Here is a 20,057-nt window from a genome sequence, read left to right on the forward strand (position 1 = left end):
CCATGGTTTTTCTGAAGTAAAATTAGATTAAAATGTGGAAATTATCACAATGGAACATTGAGTGAAAACGTTCATAATCAAGTGAATGCTCTTAGAGCTGTCATCATTACGTAATTAGAAAGAGTTATGTTGAATGCAAACTTAGTTTTTACTTTGTTCTTCTAGACTGTGAATGCATAATAAAACAGATAACTGAATCAATAATGAATTGATATGAAAAGAATAAAAATCTAATACCTATGGACAAACACACGGTTATGTAGTAGATTCAATATACGCATAGTCTACAATATACTGGATTATAAACATTATAAACTTGTGGAGGCAAGATGCATGGGAAATTGCTTCTTGGATAATCCTCTGCCTTACAAATGTTTGATCTGCTTTGGCAAAGTTTAATTGAAACTAGCTTTTTTTTTTTTTTTTTAATACGGAATCTTGCTTTGTTGCCAGGGCTAGAGTGCAGTGGCACAATCTTGGCTTATGCCAACCTCTGCCTCCCAGGTTCAAGCCATTCTCCTACCTCAGCCTTCTAAGTAGCTGGAATTATTGCAGGTACCCACCACCATGCCCAGCTTTTTTTTTTTTTTTTTTTTTTGTATTGTTAGTAGAGACAGGGTTTCACTGTGTTGTCTGGGCTGGTCTCAAACTCCTGACCTCGTGATCCGCCCACCTCAGCCTCCCAAAGTGCTGGGATTACAGGCCTGAGCCACCGTGCCCGACCCAAAACTAGCTTTTTATTTATACATTTTTTTCTCTATCACCTTTCATTAAAAAAATGGCAATCTCTGAATAAAATGCGGATATAAGAAGCTACACACTGGAAGCAGAATGTTTATTGACAAATCCTGGCTCTACCACTTACTAACTGCATGAACTTGAACTCAATTGTTTTAACTTTACTATTGCTCCATTTCGTTATTCACAAGACTGTTAAATGATCAAGGGAGCTAGCCTACAGAGAGGACCCAGTAGAGTACCCAGTGTATGGAAGTAGAAATAATCTTGCTTTTATGCCCCTGGAATCAAGGGGAGTTGTTTATGAGACAGCATAAATTTACACCTAAAAATGAAATCCATGTTTAAGAAACATATAGAGAAAAAGATGTTAATAAAATAAAGAGCCTGGGACTTAGAGTGTTTGGGCTTTTTTCTGAAGAAAACAATAACGGGAGCTTAATTGCACTAAAAGTCTATGATGAAATGTTTCTCACCTTTTAGCAGTGCACTCAAATAAACTCTGCTAGTTTAATCCCCTTCTCTTTTCTAGTTCTTCAGAGAAGTTACTGGTTTGTAAATGTACACCATTGTTAATTTGGACACAATAAAAAAGGGGTACAATATCTCAGCAGCCTGTGATGATTTAACTTCATTTATTCATTTGTTTGCTCACCTATTTTTTCATCCATCCATCCACTTATCCATCCATCCATCCATTTCTAAAACAAATACACAAGTCACTTAATAGATACCAGGAACCTCCTAATATATAGAAGTCAAGGAAGAATGAAATAGACATTCTTAACAAACAGCTTCCTCATATAGAAAGGCAGACACAGAATCAAGTAATTCTAGTAATATTGGCTAGATGGAAGCTTGTGCATGGCACAGCAGGGCACCAGAGAGTGATCTTTCTACAGAGATGTCCAGGAAATACTTAATAGAGGAACTCATGCTTGAGCTGCTTCCTGCACCAGGAATAGATGATTTGTTTTTTGGCCATATGTTGATGTAGGTTTCAAGAGCATATTGGGTGGGATGTAACTTAGATAACACAAATTACATCGGTTACTATGCTACCAGGGGTTATAATTTACATTTTATAATTCACGCTTTGGGGTCTAAATTGCTAGTTGGAATATGACATTCCCAAAGCAAGTTTTATTAGATACTCTAGATTGAATCAGTTCCTTTCTATACCTATAAAACTTATTTACCCATATCTATAGTTTCCCACTCTACTTTTCCTTCCCAGTAAAAATGTTCAGAATTGTCTCCACTAGTTTCCATTATGATACCCTCACTCATTCCTTACCCTCCGCAAAAGTGGCTTCTCTTTAGATGAGCCACATAAATGACTGTACTTAAATGGCTCACAAAGGTCACTAAAAATTTCCATGTCATTAAATCTATCAGACATTACCATCTTACTTGATCCTTCTGCAGCCTGAGACAATGTTGACCATGCTTTCCTTTTCTAAACAGTCTCTCACTTTTGCCCAGCCCAACTGGCACGGGCAAGTTCATGCAGACAAGTCCCAGTTAAAGGGTACAGATCATGAATACACAACACCATGTAACAAGACTTTAGCATCATTTTTTTTCTTTTTAAAGAGGGAAATGACCAAAGCCTAGATATCATGAGTGAAATTTCCTGAGAGGCAGATGTAGTAAGGCAAGTTCAACTGCCTACATTAGCTTCATTTAAACACTGGACCATTAATGAGACTAGATTTTGACACAGTTTGTTAGCATAAATGAAAACTTTGTGATTATACTTTCAAGGGTTATCAGATATTAATAAACACCCAATTGCCCTAGGACTGGCTCCTTTATGAATGCTTGGTTCATAAATGTGATACTGTTTTTATCTGTAGCACACATTATTCATTAGTATTTATTTAATTAACTTTAAAAAAATTTAGGTTGTTCTTTGAGTACTATCATCATTGCTTACACATGAAGATTTATTGATTGCCATTGTCATCCCTAGAAAGGGACAACTATTCCTATCTGGCATGATCCCAACAGTGACTGGCTTCTGACAGTGACCACATTTGACTCTGAGAAAATGCCTTTCCTCAATGTAAAAAGTCGAAGGACCCAGGAGAAAGCAACAGTTTCTCTTCCATCAGCAATTCATTCCGAAACAGACTGTATCAAGCATATCATCTGTAAATTATTTGCTGCTTGAGAACATTGTTTTGCACTGGAGGTGTAATGTCCAATACCACCTTCATGAGAATGGAAGTGTTTTTTATCTGCAGTGTACAATACAGAAGCCTCTAGCCACATGTGGCTATCAAACATTTGAAATGCAGCTAGTGTGATTGAGAACTGATTTTTTTAAATTTATTAATTTTAATTTAAGATAGTCACATGTGGCCGTTTAATGACCACCATATTAGACATCTCAGCATGAGAATATCTCTTTTATTAGTCATGATTGGTGGTATGAAATTAAATTTTAAGGAATTTTTCTTGAGGGAAATTTTGTGATTTTATATTCTATATCACTAGCAGTGAACTTGAGAGGAATTTTCCAGGCAAAATCTTTTGATTTCCTCTAAAGCAGTCACCTGCCCTGAATTATTCACTATCTATCTGACAGAAGTGCTACAGTATAGAGGGATATTTGGGGTTGAATGTTCAAAACTCCTTGCTTGATACTCCTAACATATTTTTACTCTAGTATTTTCCAGACACCAGAAATTGTCATCAAAGTTAGTTAAATAAGTGAGAGATCCCGTTTTTCTTCTAGTGGAGACTTGATTCAGGATATTGGCAATTGGATAATATCAGTGTTTTGATTTTGATCATGGCATTTAATGACAGTGACAGATAAAATATTGTTAGTACTTCTTTCCTAGCTTCCTTCCAAGTGTGTTGAGGTGACTTACTGGAATATTTAAATACTGCAACTGAAAATGAATAGATAATTTGGACAAGCGGAAAACCCAGATCACTTCCATGTGATTTCTGTCATGGGAAAAGATCGAATCACTGACCATTGACATGGGCAAATGTTTTTGAATCATTATTTCCAGAATGGTGCTCCAGTTGCCCTGACTCATATTCCCATTCTCACCTCATTCCTCTCTGTGGTCAAAAGCAGGATGTATGAGACACCAGTCACCATCCTGTGTGAATTAGGGCTGCCAACTAGACCTTGTTTCAACATTTGAGTTGACCTGGTAAGGCCAGTTCACTTTAGGCCAATGAGGAGCTTTATCCTAAGGCAACAAGTACTGGATCAACTTTCTGAAACCTCGTCAGTGAATCAGCAATCCAAGAGTGAGGAGGGGGCTTGCAACTACAACAGCAACAAAAGAAAAATGGTTACCAAATCATACTAGATCCAAGTTTTATCTCAAAATATGTTTTCAGTTATATCATTCTGTTGAGGACAGACATGGGAATTAGATGGAGTTTGGATGACTGAGGTTTAAGGAAACATGGTAAACATATAATTTTCCTAGACAAAGAGTAAAAAATCCCAACAGGAAAATTGCCCATGGTTATATCCAACCTACAACCTTGAGTATTTGAGAGGCAGCCATGCAAGGGAATGTGACAAACACATATTTATTTATCTGATTTGGCAAGTAAATGTTAAAGAATATAAATTTGAGGGGTTTTGAAACACATTTGATATGATATTCATGTCTTTCTGGATTCTTCAAATATAAGGCAGGGTCCCATGCTGGGGATAAAAATCAGGGATAAATACTGAATGTTCCTTTACAAAGAATGTGGTCTTTCTTCCTCCTTCCCTCCCTCCCTCCTTCCCTCTAATGGAAACTTGATTCAGGATATTGGCAACTGGCAATATCCAATATTCAGAATATTGTCAATCTTCCCTCCCTCCCTTCCTTCCTTCCTTTTTAATAAAAACCTTCCTTTAATAAAAACTCTCATAAGATTGCTGGCTTTAACAAATTATGTCTGGGAACTAATTTGACGAAATGATTCTGTAAGGTGTTTTTTTTTAAATTATTATTTTGTTTTGTCTTTATTATTATTGTTTTAGTTCAAAAGCAATTTGCATCAGTGCATTAAAAATCATTAGGGTTTCTCAGTTTCTTTCTGGTAAGATAGAAACTGGTAAGATATTTTGCTTCCTAGAGGCTTGGCTTTTGATTTTATAAATTGGATATTATAAAAGATACCTGGCAGAATTGTGTGTTTTAAAGAAATTAAGAGGATAGAAGGCTGATCCATGCCAATTAATGAATAGATGTATTAAATTATCTATATTCTCTAGATTTACCCCCCCCTTGGTTGGCCAATTCCATTAACTACAGCACTCCATGGCCAACATTTTGGTTGAATCAAGTTTTGCTTTTTTAACTGAAGAATGATGAGACTTTTACATTTGGAAAGGAGAGCTTTATTTTTTCATAAATGTTTGCAGCCTGCAGGCTGGCCATTCTGAGAGGCTGGGAAGCATAGCTTCAGGCCAAAAGCCAGAAACAGACACTTCAAGGGAGGGACGAAGGGAACAGAAATTTAGGCTGAAAGAGGTGGCCAAATACATGTTTAATAAGCTATAAAAGGAGTCATGAATATTTATGAAAGTAGAAAGATGTACATGCACAACTGGGCTTTATGCCTCTCCACGGGACCTGTGTTCAAAAAATGGCGATGTTAGCATGATCCAAGGGTGAAGTCTGGAGCCCTCTGATGTCAGATAGGGTAGCAGAAGACACAAAAGCCTTCACTGCTTATTCTCCCTCGCCTGACCAGAACCACTCTGCCATCAGTGGTCTCTTCCCCAGAAAGAAAGCTGGTCTATTGTTTTGTGGAAATTGCAAAAGGGAGGAGCAGCATCAGTTGTTTGGTTGAAAGGGTTGGTTTCTGGTTAGCCCATAGGAAAGAAAGGCTAATTGCTGTTAGTGAGGCAGGGGGTATAAGTAGGCATGTCCATCTCCCATCCCTTCACAGCTAAGAACTCAGTTTTCAAGGTTTCTTTGGGTTTTCCTTGGCCAACGGGGGTTCGTTCAGTCAATTGGGGGACTTAGGATTTCACTTTTACTTCTCAGCCTTTATGCCATTATTTATTTTCTACTTCTTATTAGTAGTATCAGATCTAAAGTTTTTATGTCCCCTATCACATAGACCCCTGAATTCCTATAGTGAGTCCTTCTCTTGCCCCATGGACATAGCAAATTCTAACTGAAATATTTGAAAATGGATTTGAATAATTTTCCACCTATACCAAATTAGTTGCTTATTAAATAACTACTTAGGATCTAATATTATATAAAATGCTCTATATGATTTCCTGCTATATGTGAATCTTTGAGGAGTTTAGTAATGTAATCATAGCTTATTGAAATACACATAAGTTCAATATAGGTAAGTATATATATATATATTTCAATACAGGTAAGTTGATGATGAAGGAAAAAGATACTAAAGATACTGTAGAAATTATTTTTCCTATCAGGAAATTAGATATTTCTGCTGTTTTCTATAAATGCAGATTAATATATACTACACACTATATATATGTGTGTGTGTGTGTATATATGTGTGTGTGTGTGTGTGTGTGTATATATATATATAAATGATGAACAAAATTCTCCACTGGCATGAATATTTAACATTGGCAATCCCTAACCATTTTGAACTTCAGTTTGGTCACCTGGGGAAATGAAAGATTAAGTAGTAGATTAAGGTTAAGATTAAGATGAAGTTGTCAGGCAGGATGTCTATGACAGACGAACGCTGAATGGATTGAGTGCAGGAGTTCAAGGTTAAAAGATTGTATTATGGAAAGAACACTACTTCACTCCCATAAAGTATTTCAATATATTAATTTACATAGTAACCTCTTATTGTGATCATTCTTCTGAGACAGTCAAGATAAGCAAAGAGGAAAAAAATGAAGTTAGCTTTGAAATTATCTTGATTGACTGCTTTCAGAAGGCCTAAGCAGCTGCTCTGGAAGTTCTTTGGTTCATTATAAAATGTATTTATCATGTAGTGAGAGCCAATTGGCCAGGCACTGTGTTAGGGCACTTTACATATATTATCTAATACAATAAGTTTCAACTGACAACCTCTAGTTTAGAGTTCCTATTTATCTGTATGAATTATCAAAATAAACATGTCTAAGTTTACATATTAATTTGCTATTCAAAAATGCAAATTTCTGAAATGAATTTGTCTTACTTTCTCAGTCTCCATTGACAAATACTTAAGAATTAGTTACTCTGGTTTTGTTTTTCAATTTCACAAGTTAATACTTTTGTGAATCTTATGAATTGACCAAAACAATATTTAATATGTTGATTCTTTTTTTTCTGAGACGGAGTCTTGCTCCGTCACCAGGCTGGAGTGCAGTGGCTCAATCTCTGCTCACTGCAACCTCCGCCTCTTGGGTTCAAGAGATTCTCCAGCCTCAGCCTCCCGCGTAGCTGGGACCACAGGCACGTGCCACCACGCCCAGCTAATTTTTGTATTTTTAGTAGAGACGGGGTTTCACCATGGCCAGGATGGTCTGGATCTCTTGACCTCGTGATCCACCCGCCTCGGCCTCCCAAAGTGCTGGGATTACAGGCGTGAGCCACTGCACCCGGCCAATATGTTGATTCTATAGTTCACTATTTGCAACTCAAATTCTAAACATACACTAACAAAATCATCAAAAAAGGAGGGAGAAGAATTTTGTGAATATTAATCACTTAATTTACCTTAATTATTCAATACCTTATTCAGCATGAATTACTATTCTGTACTAAATAAATGTTTTTTTCATTTGTTGACCTTAATGTCACATAACAAATTTGGTATTGAGAGACAGTAACTTCTCTGATTTGTTAAAACTGTGTAACAAAATAGCATAGGCTATGAAATATGTGGTACTAGAAATAGAGTTTATATATTTTTCTGACCCTACTCCACAGAGGCTTTGAAAGACCTGCCTCAAATTAAGAATATTAATATTCCCAGAAGTGTGACATTCTGATGAATAAAGTGACATGGTTGGTAAACATTAATAACAAAACTTTCTCACCTATAGAAAGGTCTACAAGTTTATTATATATTTTCATTTTTATAATTATCAAGATAATTTTGTGATAAGTAAAATAATAAACATGCATTCACGTCTTAAATGCAATAGTTTCTATTTAAATATGGGAAAATGAAATAGCTATTTTCTCAAAGAGAATATTTTAATTTGCTTTACAGATGAAACATACTATATTTGATTTTGATTTTGCACTATTTGCAAATAGTATTCTTGTTGCTGAGCAAGTACAGATTGGTGCAAGTAAAATATTTTAGGACTATTCCAGATTTTAAAAGCAGAAATCTTAGTCACAGATAATTTTTAAGAGGTAGCTTCAATTTTGTGCCTCAATATTAGGGCTACAGGTTTGGGGGCAAACATCTATTTTAGAATAAAGCAATTTTACATTTTACTTAAACTCCCGAATTGCTGTATCCTGATGTCACAGATCAGGTTATTCTGAAAGCGAACTTTGAGACTTTACTGGGGAGTGCTCATGGGAACATCATTTGTGAGGAGTAAGGAACATAGGATTTGGAAGAGGAAGGAGCTGGACTGTGATTTAGTCACATCAGAGGCCTCAGCCTACCCTAGATGCCATGAGGAACTTTGGAGGTAAAATAGAGTTTTTTTGCCTTGAGGCAAGGGGGCAAAGCCAGTAAACTCCTGCATGAATCAGTCATTGCAGGGGCTATCAACTCTACTTAGGAGGGCCACCTCCGGTGAGGCAGCTCCCTTTGGCCCAGAGCAAGTTGTAAAGAGTCTCTCAGGCATCAGCCACCAGCACTCCAAGCAGCTGAGAGGAGTGCCTTGGTGATGACGGGGGTCTGGGAATCAGACCTACAGCGTCCACTACACCTGTATTTGCATAGCAAACAGTCTAAGAATATGTAGCCCCGTGTCCTCTGCTTTCCTACAATCTTATAGGTTGCTCTCTTCCAACAGGTGAGAAGAGATGAGCTTAAATATTTTCCCCAACTTTCTAACGTGTTTATGACTCTTCTTCGATGTTTATTTTTTAATCCCCTAGGAAGGAAACTCCAATTGCAACATTGAGAGAGGGCCTTGAACTGTTTATATAAATGTAAATGAAATATATATCCTAAAAGAGAGAAGGGAAAATTAAATTTACCTGATAATTAAATGGATGTATTTTTATTATTTATGCCCATCATTGTGCTAGATAAAAATATCAGCTTGAGCTATTCCTTAACTTCTTTAGGTAACCTAAACCAGAGGAGGATTTAAAATGAAACAATTGTAGAATATATTCTTGCTAAATTGTTTTCTTTTTTTTTTTTCTTTTTCTTTTTCTTTTTTTTATGGAGGAAGGATAGTATAGTTTTCATGTTTATATATTTTGAGTATTTCATGAACACATTTACAAAGAAAAATAAAAAGAAAGGGGCAGTATCACAGATATTTTATGGATTCCAAAGCAATTCATGATTTTATCACATCTACTGTTTTTTTAAATAAGATTTTTTTTTTTTTTACACTGTCTTCCATAATGGTTGAACTAAGGTGATATTTTTCTTTCTTTCTTTTTTTTTTTTTAAAGAGAAAGAGAGAGAGAGAATAGGAAGGAGGAAAAAGGAAGAGAAAGAGAGAGAGAGAATGGGGAGGAGGGAGAAGGAAAAGAAAGAGGGAGAGAGAATGGGAGTATTGCTTTCTTGCTCAGGCTAGAATGCAATTTAGTAATGGGTATTGAAAACCTCTTTTATACTGATAATTATACTTAATGATGTAGTCAGGAAGGAATAAGGGAAGAAGATAACAAACAAACAGCCAACCAATATTTAATTTAAACCTATGAAATGCTATGCGATTACTGAGGAGTGATTTACTTCCAATTATATAGTCACCTTTGGAATAGGTGTGAGGTGGTAATGTATGTTTTGTGTATTTGAAGTGGAGAGTTCTATAAATGTTTATTAAGTTTACTTGTTCCGGGTCTGAGTTCAAGTTCTGAATATCCTTGTTAATCTTCTATCTCGTTGATCTATAGAATCGTTAGCTCTACTTGTTGCATTGATCCTTTTGCCATTATGTAATGTCATTCCTCGCCTCTTTTGATCTTTGTTGCTTTAAAGTCTACTTTATCAGAGGCGAGAATTGTATCTCCTGCTTTTTGTTTATTTGTTTATTTTTACTCTGTTTGATTGGTAAATCTTCCTCCTTCTCTCTGAGTCTTTATGTATCGTTGCATGTAAGATGGGCCCGGATGCAGCATACCGATGGGTTTTGGCTTTTTATCCAATTAAAATATATATAAGTTTAATACCGGCGTTTGATGCTAGCTGGCTGTTTTGCCCATTAGTTGATGTAAATTTTTTATTGTGTTAAAGTTCTTTGCTTTTTGATATATTTTTGGAAAGGCTGATATTGGTTGTTCCTTTATATGTATAGTGCTTCTTTCAGAAGCTCTTGTAAAGCAGGCCTGGTGGTGGTGAAGTCTCTAAGTACTTGTTTGTTTGCAAAAGATTTAATTTTTCCTTCACTCATAAAGCTTAGTTTGGCTGGATAGGAAATTCTGGGTTGAAAGTTCTTTTCTTTAAGGATGTTAAATATTGGTCCCCACTCTTTTCTGGCTTGTAGGGTTTCTGCTGAGAGATCTGCTGTAAGTCTGATAGGTTTCCCTTTATGGGTAACCTGACCTTTCTCTCTGGCTGCCCTTAGTATTTTCTCCTTCATTTCAACCCTAATAAATCTGGCGATTATGTGCCTTGGGGTTGGTCTTCTTGAAGAATATCTTTGTGGTGTTCTCTGTATTACCTGGAGTTGAATATTACCCTGCCTTGCCAGGTTGGGAAAATTTTCCTGAATGATATCCTGAAGAGTATTTTCCAACTTGGATTCATTCTCTTCATCACATTCAGGTACACCTATCAAACGTAAATTAGGTCTTTTCACATAGTCCCATATTTCCTGGAGACTTTGCTCATTCCTTTTCATCCTTTTTTCTGCATTCTTGTCTTCTCGTTTCATTTGACTGAGCTGGTCCTCGACTTCTGATATCCTTCCTTCTGCTTGATCAATTCGACTGTTTAAACTTGTGCATGCTTCGCGAAGTTCTCGTGTTGTGTTTTTCAGCTCCATCAATTCACTTATATTCTTCTCTAAATTGTCCATTCTCGTTAACATTTTGTCAAACCTTTTTTCAAGGTTCTTAGTTTCTTTGCATTGGGTTAGAACAAGTTCTTTTAATTCACAGAAGTTTCTTATCACCCACGTTTTGAAACCTGCTTCTGTTATTGGAACACACGTGTAATCTATTAAGCCTTGTTCCGTTACTGATGAGGAATTGCGATCCCCTGTAGAGGGAGAGGCATTCTGATTTTGAGTATTCTCTACCTTTTTACGCTGGTTTCTTCCCTTCATTATATATTTGTCCGTCTGTCGTCTTTATAATTACCGACTTTCTAACTGGGTCTCTGACGTCCAACTTGTTGATTCCCTGCGCCGAAATCTGAGCAATCCACTGAGCCGGCCAAAAGAGCGGTGTTAAGATTGATGGTGCTTTTCTGCCCGGGAATCTCCGGACTCTGCACCAAGAACTGGCGTGCTAAGGCACCAGCAAAACCGCCACGCCGGCCACAAGAGTCGTCCTGGCGACCCGTGGAGCTCCTCCACTGGGAATCTCCTGGTCCGGGAGCAACTAATATTCGTCTGAAAGTGTGGCGTCCTCTCGTTCTTTGCGCTTTCACTGGGAGGTACGTGCCCGAGCTGCTAATCATCAGCCATCTTGGATCTCTCTCCAATTGTTTTCTTATAATTATAAGCATGGAATTTTCTGAGGCAGCAAGATAAATAGCTGAAGAGTTTATCAACATATTTTTTTCTCTACATGATGTTATGTTAGCCCTTACCTAATTTCTGAAATCTTAGAACCAAACAAGGTGAATGTACATGAATATCCTTTGCAAAGAATGATGTGTGACGTGAAAGTAATTTAGGGCCAGGCATGGTGGCTCACATCTGTAACCCCAGCACCTTGGGAGGCCGAGGTGAGTGCATTGTTTGAGCTCAGGAGTTTGAGACTAGCCTGGGCAACATGGCAAAATACCGTCTCTACTAAAAATACAAGAACTAGGTGGGCATGATGGCATATGTCTGTAGTCCCAGCTACTCGGGTGGCTGAGGTGAGAGGATCACCTAAGCCCAGGAGGTTGAGGCTGCAGTGAGCCATGATGGTGCCACAGCACTCCAGCTTGGGCAACAGAGTGAAACCCTGTCTCAGAACAACAAAAACAACAAAAATGCAAGTAATTTAAAATTATTTATTAAATTTCACCACACCACTGATTTCAACCAAAATTTACTTTACTTCTGAGTTTTTATTTTTGAAACAGAGTCTTGCTCTGTCACCCAGGCTGAAGTGCAGTGGTGTGATCCCGGCTCACTGCAATCTCTGCCTCCTGGGTTCAAGTGATTCTTCTGCCTCAGCCTCCCAAGTAGCTGGGATTACAGGCATGTGCCACCACGCCAGCTAATTTTTGTATTTTTAGTAGAGACAGAGTTTCACCATGTTAGCCAGGCTGGTCTCAAACTCCTGACCTCAAGTGATCCATCCACCTTGATCTCCGAAAATACTGGGATTACAGGCATGAGCCACCACACCCAGCCTTACTTCTGAGTTTTTAAAAGATATACCAACCACAAATTTATTTTAGTTTTTAAACTTTTTATTAAAAGAGAAACTTTTAACAACACTAAACTCATGACAGGTCTATCACCGAAGTTTTATGGATGCCCTCTTTAAAAACTGTTACACACTCACACTCAGTACGTTACCAAGTGGACAGTAAACTAAGTTTATAGTGTGCTCTGGTGAATGTAGACTTGTTATATTTTGTTGTTATCTCTATTTGTTTTCACATCAGTCCTTTATTTCCTGCCTTGTACTACTTTGAAAATTAGTTTACTGATTACAAACTTCAGTTACTAACTTTGCTATTGTTGGTCATGCTATTATTATTTCAAGAAGGAAGGTAAAACAGTGGGGAAAATACTGTTTTTCTTAATTTGGCTCCAGCTGATTTTATACCTGGGAGCAGGAGAGCTGATGGTTCTTGTGTATGGTTAATTAAATCCTGTGCTGATTGCTTCTGTTATAGGTACTAAGTCATCCACCTTGTTAGCAGATCCTCTATGGCCCCATGGGGTTCGATTTATCATTGGGGAATCATTTTCAGAACGTTAATTTTGTGCTCAGATAACTGATTGAGGGCAAGATGATGTTCTCTGTGGTTGGCCAGAGAGTTTGTTGTGAAATTTGTAAAGGTAATTTATACAAGTAGATTCACTCTATTTTGTTTTTAAAAGTGAGATGGGAGGCAAGTAAGTGGCACAAGCATGTCTCCTAGAATTCTTTACTGTTAGAGAGAAAAAAGTCTCACTGCATTTTGTGTTCCTAATGCTTCTTGGATTCTCACCAGCAGGTTTTTACAGTCTGTTGCTTGCATCTCAGATTAGAAGAATGCTGGCATATTTTAACAGTTTCCTAGGATTCAAACAGCCTTTAATTAACAGCAAATTGATGTTCTGGAATGTTACCAAAATATGGGAGACTGAACACTGAGGATGGGCTTCCATCCTTCCAGCTCCTGAGTGAGGTGGAGTCCTCTAACAGAGGACAAAGGTGCATGCTCTCTTGCAAAAGGCTGGCTGCCTACTGGTAGGCAAAGGGAATGTCTTTGTTGGCATAATATTCCCACTGCCTGCTCATCAGTGGCCATCTAAATTCCACCTACTCATGACTGGGAAGGAGACAGGGAGTTGTTGAATACTCAGAGCTATAGGGCTGCTGAACAGTTCAGACATCATAGCACTGGTTTTGCTGGTTTTTAATCCTTCAGTTGCTACAGCAGCAAGGTACAGCTGCCTGGGTTTGAGGTTAAATTTCTTTTATGTGCCAGGTTCATGTCATCTTGCTGCCAGAGTTTTGGATGTGATAGAAAAGAGCAGTTCTGTAAAATAATCACTCAGGCTTGATGCATATTGTGAGTGATTTCGTTTTCAAAGAGGGATGGGCGTGTGATGGAGGGGTTTTTCTTTAGAAACCAGAGACTTTGGTTGCAGATTTGTGACTGGCCCAATCTGGGGCTCTAGGAAGGAAAAATAAAGACAGATTGGGGCATTTGAAACGTTGACTATTACTTACATAACCAGATAGTTATAATCAAAGGAAAATGGAGCAGTTCAACTAGCTCTCTCTGCCTAATGGCAAATCTGCTCATTGGCCAGTTCCCAGTTAAGGTCAAAAGAGTCCATGTCTTGTTTTTTCCAGTGACCCACAAAGCTGGCCTTTCTGTCTCAAAAGCAACTTTGGTGTTTTTTTCCATGTGTGGTGTCCCTGATTGCTCCCTTTGCTCTGGTCTTCACAGGTGGTACATGCCAGAGTCCTGCTCTCCCGGCCCTTGTCCGTCCACCAGCCCCTCCTTTGCAACCATCGCTGGATATTAAACCATTTCTTCCCTTTCCTCTTGACACTGCAGCTGCAGTCAACCTCTTCCCCAATTTCAACGCGGTAAGTACCTGCCAAATTTGTCTTTGCCTGAGTGGAAGGTATTAGAAAACCTTAGGAGCCAGGGGTGCTTTGGTCACCGCCTCCATTTTGCTCTATTGTTCATTGCTTGGTTTGTCTGGAAGCCGCAGTGAAGTTAGTTGTTTACCTGGTTAGGTAAAATCCACAGAACCAGGCTCCTTCAAGGAAAATCAAAAGAGATTTTATCCCATTGGGTTGGTCATGAGTTGGTGTCTTCCCTCCAGTGTCTTCTGGGCAACAGCAACAATTCTATAGCTTTGTAGGAATATATCCAAATTGAAACAATGTATTTATTAGAGAGAACATCAGAATTTCAGTAGATATTTTAAAAATTAAAAATGTGTTTCTTCTAACTTTGATTTCCAAATCTGTTAAGTTTTTCTAACTTAAAAATTAGGACCTTAGGGGTGCCAGTAGTAATATGTTTCAGGTATACAGCACCTTCTTCCCACCATTGACTTAAAACAACTCACGGCTCTGGGAGCAAGAGTTTTAGCATGTGCCACTGTTGCCCAAGTTAACTCTCATATTTCTTTGTTTCTTTGGGCTTTGTCAACAGCCTCTCAGCACAGGTTCAATTACTTTCTTGCCTCTATTTTCATCTTTAAGATGTCTTTGTAAGTTGGCAGATGCATCATTTTCATCATCATTTGTTCTTTTTTTCTGCAATCAGTAAGAGTATTCTTAGGATAAAAATTGAAATAAGGGTTGAAAAGGTTAGAAACAAGTAAGTGACATTTTTTTTAATATTATCTGATTCAGCCTTCAGATAAGAACAGTGGTTGTTATACGGCAAGTCTGAGCTTATCAGTGACAGGACATGTCAGCGCAGCCAAAGCAGAAAGGATTAAGATGAGAGGTCACTAAATGTCCAGTGATCTAAATAATACAGCTTCCTTGGTGCAGTATCTTGTCCCCATGATGGATTTAAAAATATATATATTCTTCCCACAATCAAATAATTCTTCAGGAGATAGCAGTGGGTCTTATTTTCTTTGATAGTACTTTGTCATGTGAACTTCAGAGATGCCAATTGTCAGTACAGTTATATGTTAGTCCTTTCTAATAGGCAAGGGAGAATCAAAATGATCCTTTGCTTTTTGTGGAGAGACTAATTTTCCATAGGAATCTTGTTTTGAAATTGATATTTCATAAATAAAGCAACATAAAGATCACATTTACAAAACACAGGTTTCTAATCCTAGGTATTTCATTAAGAGTAGAGAAAATCTTGCTCAGTGTATATTCCTAAATGACTGCACTGAAGTCCTCGGGTTCCTTTTCCCTGATTTCTTGCCTGCTCTTCTGTTAAGTGGTTTCCTGGCACTGCCTTGTGTCCCAGACACCTGGGGGATTACCCATCAAGGTGTTTTTTCTGGCCTCCGAGACCACTTGGCATCCCGTCACTCAGGTCCCATGTCAGCTTCAGAGCATTTTAAGTAAAATTCCTGGAAGGCCATAAAAGGCTGGATTTAAAACTTTTGATTTGCCTCTTGGGAAATATTAATGACAAAGTGATTAATTTGATTGACAATGAATATCATTTATCATAAAACAAAGATGAGTGATGTGTTGAGCTACATGACCCTGAGAAAATCTCTTTACCGTCTTTGCTGCTATTTCCTCATCTTTAAAATAAAAGGTGTGGGCCTGATAGTCTCTCCACTGGGGGTGGTGGGGGGTGGTTATACCATTCAGAGATTTGTGGGTTTTCTTCATGGGCAAAGGCAGTGTTGTGTGATGGTCAAGCTGAACTCTGTAGCTACACTGCTTAAGTTTAAATCTCAGAACTGCCTCTTACCATCGACATGACCTTGGATAGGTCACAAAACTTCCATGTGCCATCATGTTTTCATACATATAATGAGATTAATAATATAATATGCCTCATTAATAATATAGTAGGCCTGTGGTAAGGATTGTGTGGGCTAAATCATTTAGAATGGGGCTTGGTATATAACAAGCACTATTTGAGTGATAAGCAGCATGTTCATAAGTAGCTTGTAAACTCTTCTCGTTCTGAAAGTAACAATTCATTGGCTAACTGACTGCAAAAGTTTGACTTGATTCTTTTTCCTCTATCATGGATTTTAACTTGTGTTGATATTTATTCTACTTAAACCAAGAGGCCCTCTGTTGCTCCAACTATTGCTTCTTCCTTGATTATTCCCTTCCAGTGCTGGTCAAGATATAGCCAGTCAAGGATTAAGCCATTTCTTGCTTCCAACCGAAGTGAACTGTTGGAAAGCCCATAATCTGGTGGCTTTTGACTCAGAATGAGGGCATAGAGCATCTCCTTCAGTAACAGTCTGAGTTCTTGACTTTACAACAGATGTGAATCTCAATCCAAAAATTCAGTATGTATAAAACATAATTTTTATGGCCATAAATTGATTTTGTTTCTCATTCAAGAGAGCCCTTTTGTTTCAGGGTATGCTAAGGTTCTGGACTCTAACAATTATCTAACAGGTTATAAGACTTTGGTGGGAGACTTCCTCTGATCATCAAGTTATTTATCCACATAGGCATTCATGAGATAGTCAGCACCTGGCTAGCATGGCCCTTTAGGCACCTGGCTCTCAGCTTTTTCTGTGCCATGCTTAGGACACACAAATTTTGCAAGGCTGTCAGCAGTCCTTCTTACCTAGGTCCACAACACAGCTATCCCTTCTTTGACAAGAAAGTGATGAATCACTCTGCTACCCAACAACTTTTACCCATATGATCTTTATAAAGCAAAGTCCATAATGAACAAAGATTGTCGACCTGCTGATCAGAGACTATATTATATTCTTCCCCTGCGGTTATGAATATGGAAGCATCTATCTATTTAGGATAGAGTTGGCAGAAACATAAAAGAAAAATTTTAAAGGTATACTTATAAAATGTATAAAAATATAAGTGGATATCTCTGATTATTATCTTCCACAAGAGCATAAACCATGAGGTTTGGGTATGAATCAGCAATAATAATGAAACTTCTGTAAAAATAAGTACAGTTAGAAGGGAAAGGAAATAGATGTAGAATCAGAGCTGAGTTATGGGTATTGATGAAGACATTCAATGAGACTATCAGGATCCCTTGGTCTCCTGAAAGCCAACTTTTAAGGAGTCACGACAGAAGCTATTCCCTAGAAATGTATCCCTTGATATTCCAGTAGCTTTCACACAAAATAAAGCTTTCCTTGTGTACCTCATGTATTTCCCACCCTGCTCTTTAATCTCTTAAGACATTAGAGTCTCAGCGCTTAAAAATATTCTGATCCCAGCGATCCCATTATGAATTTATACTTCTTGAAAGGAAACTGTCATGGGAGTAGATAGATGATGTTTAGGAAAGAAATATTAGAAAGGGGCTTGAGCTTAGTTCATTCAGTCAACTGCTAGTTATTCAGCAGCTTCCAGTTGTTCTGGCATCATTATGTGCCAGAAACACTGATAACAGATTATATTATGACCTCTGCCAGGAAAACAATTCAGTTTGTAAAGGAGAAGTTGACAAATAGGAAATTTTTGTAAATAAAGTACGTTTATACAGAAAGATGTACAGCACAGAATGTTAGCTTGAGTGCAGGAGCGAACAGCTATGTGGTTGTCTTAGTGAGGGCTCGGTGAAGAAAATAGAAACTATTCTAGGCATTCAAACAGGAAATAATTTAATATAAGGATTTAGTTGCAACAAAACCTTTGGGTACTCAAAAAATAGAGATCAGAGAAGACTATTGGTAGCTCTCATTTTTTTCTGTTCACTTTCATGGAGTCGTGGAATTGCAGACACAGGACACTCAGCAATCCCAGTTACTTCCATCTAAATTCTGTGAAATGCCTCTCTTTAGTGGCATCTAATATACCTGGGCACTGTCGGCAGGGATCCGTGGGCATATAAGCCTCAGGCTTCCAGTCCCTGGGATGTAAAGTGGGGGTGGCCAGGGATAGAATGGAAATGCCAGTGATGGAATGGAAAGCACTCTGCAGAATCAGAAAAGCTGAATTTTGTCTCTGCAACTGTGGACAAAGGCTAAATCTATCAGAGCCCCAGTGTCCTATACAATAAAATAACTAAATAATTTAAAAACCCAGACTCTTAGGTTTGTTATCAGAGGTATAGCTTGTTTTAAAAATGCTGGGGATTGAAGGAGAATGGACTTGGGCAAGACTTTGGAATGTTGTTCAAAACAGAAGGTAATCATGAAAAAATGGCCACATTTTCTGATTTCTCCCAGGGTCTCACCATTTCCCTTTTGTTCTCTATTTCTCTAACATATTTTCTTCATATTCTAACTCATAGTTGTGACAATAATAAACCTTTAGAATGTCATTGAAAAAGTACGACTTTTGGAGAATGTGTTCATGAGGACTGACTGAGCGTGATTCCGTGCCCCCCTCCCCATGGCTGTATTTCTAGTTGGTATAAAAATTAAATGAGGAAAACTGACTTTCTGTGCCTGCAGATGCCAGATACTCAGTAAATATTTACTTCTTCTGCCTTCTAGGAGATGCATAAGGAAGAGTGAGGAGGTCACATCAAAAGTAAAGAGGCAGAAAAAAATAGCAATAAAAGAGGATAACTATTTTTGCTTTAGTTAGCTTTGGCTGATGGTCTTTAACATTAAAAAAGTAAATTAGCATAGGAAATTTGACCCTTTGCTACTCCTCTGTATAACATGATTTTCTTACAAAAGCAAGAAGAAAGAGCAAAGGCAAGAGGGAGGGAAGAGTGGGGGATACAGAGAGAGAGACAGAGAGAGAGATCAAGTCCTAGCAGCTCACTGCACTCTGGTTCTTCCTAGTTCTACGAAGGACCAACTGCTGGAAATTTGAGGGTACTGTGAAATTGGGTTTTGATCACGTTGAGTTTTATCCATTGGAGGACAGAAAAATGGAATTTATGTGACTTATAGCAGTTCTTTCCCTATGAATCACAGGTAATCGTGTTAAAAGTGTAGATTCTGCATCAGAAGTTCGAAGGAGGGACCTGAGATTTTGCACATACATAGGCAGAGCGGAGGAAAGGCAGGAGAAAGATAAAATATATTGAACAATCTTTACACTCCCAAAGAGTGGGATTTTTAAAAATTTATTTAACAAAAATGTATTGAATACCTACTATGTGCTAGGCCCTGAGGATTCATTAGTGAAACTAGCAGACTAAGTTCCTACAATTATGGAACTTACCTTCTGGTGTTTGTGTGGCAGGATGTTGGAAAAAGGACAGATGAGGGAAATTTGAATTATCTATAGGTGCAGCTGTATATCAAGAATGATCCTTCCGTGGTTGTATTTTAGCTTCCAGAAATACTATGAGCCTTCCCTGTAGTACGACATTGTTCAGGACTTTGGTTGCAACAGCTATTTATTGAATGCTTACTACATGCCAGATATCACTTGCATTTCAACTGATTAAAGGACAACATTTTTTCTGTGAAATGTTTAAAGCTTGTATGTGTGTCATGATCTCAAAAATGTTGCTGAGGAAAATCCAAAAATGTATTTTTCATTTATTAATTCATTCAATAATTTCTTCCTTTTACAAACTTTTGAGTCCCACTCAATAATTCTATGTATTGAAAAATGTGCCTACTTAACTGCATTTTAAAGCACCTGTTAAAAATATAACATTAACAAATATAATGAGGAGTATGAAGAGGGAGAAGAGGTAATCATTCTTTTACTAATTCACTTACTGGGCATTTATTAAGCACTGATAATGTGTCTGACCTATAGTAGACACTAGAACTATGACAACAACAATAATAACAGTGAGAAAGAAGA

General features: G+C 37.7%; 1 protein-coding gene across 6 annotated transcripts in view; it reads left to right on the forward strand.

The window, feature by feature from the left end:
• The window catches only part of ZNF385D (zinc finger protein 385D), a 1,173,536-nt gene that overhangs the window by 901,782 nt on the left and 251,697 nt on the right, over positions 1 to 20,057 (forward strand). For all 6 annotated transcript variants that reach the window (XM_064378657.1, XM_012466714.2, XM_064378658.1 and 3 more), the window contains one exon: positions 14,125 to 14,267. In XM_064378657.1, the coding sequence (XP_064234727.1) occupies positions 14,125 to 14,267 (143 nt within the window). The remainder of the gene's footprint in view (positions 1 to 14,124; positions 14,268 to 20,057) is intronic.

The sequence above is a fragment of the Aotus nancymaae genome, unplaced genomic scaffold (genome assembly GCF_030222135.1).
Source record: "Aotus nancymaae isolate 86718 unplaced genomic scaffold, 86718_ANA_hifiasm-v0.15.2.pri h1tg000019l, whole genome shotgun sequence".
Classification (NCBI taxonomy): domain Eukaryota; kingdom Metazoa; phylum Chordata; class Mammalia; order Primates; family Aotidae; genus Aotus; species Aotus nancymaae.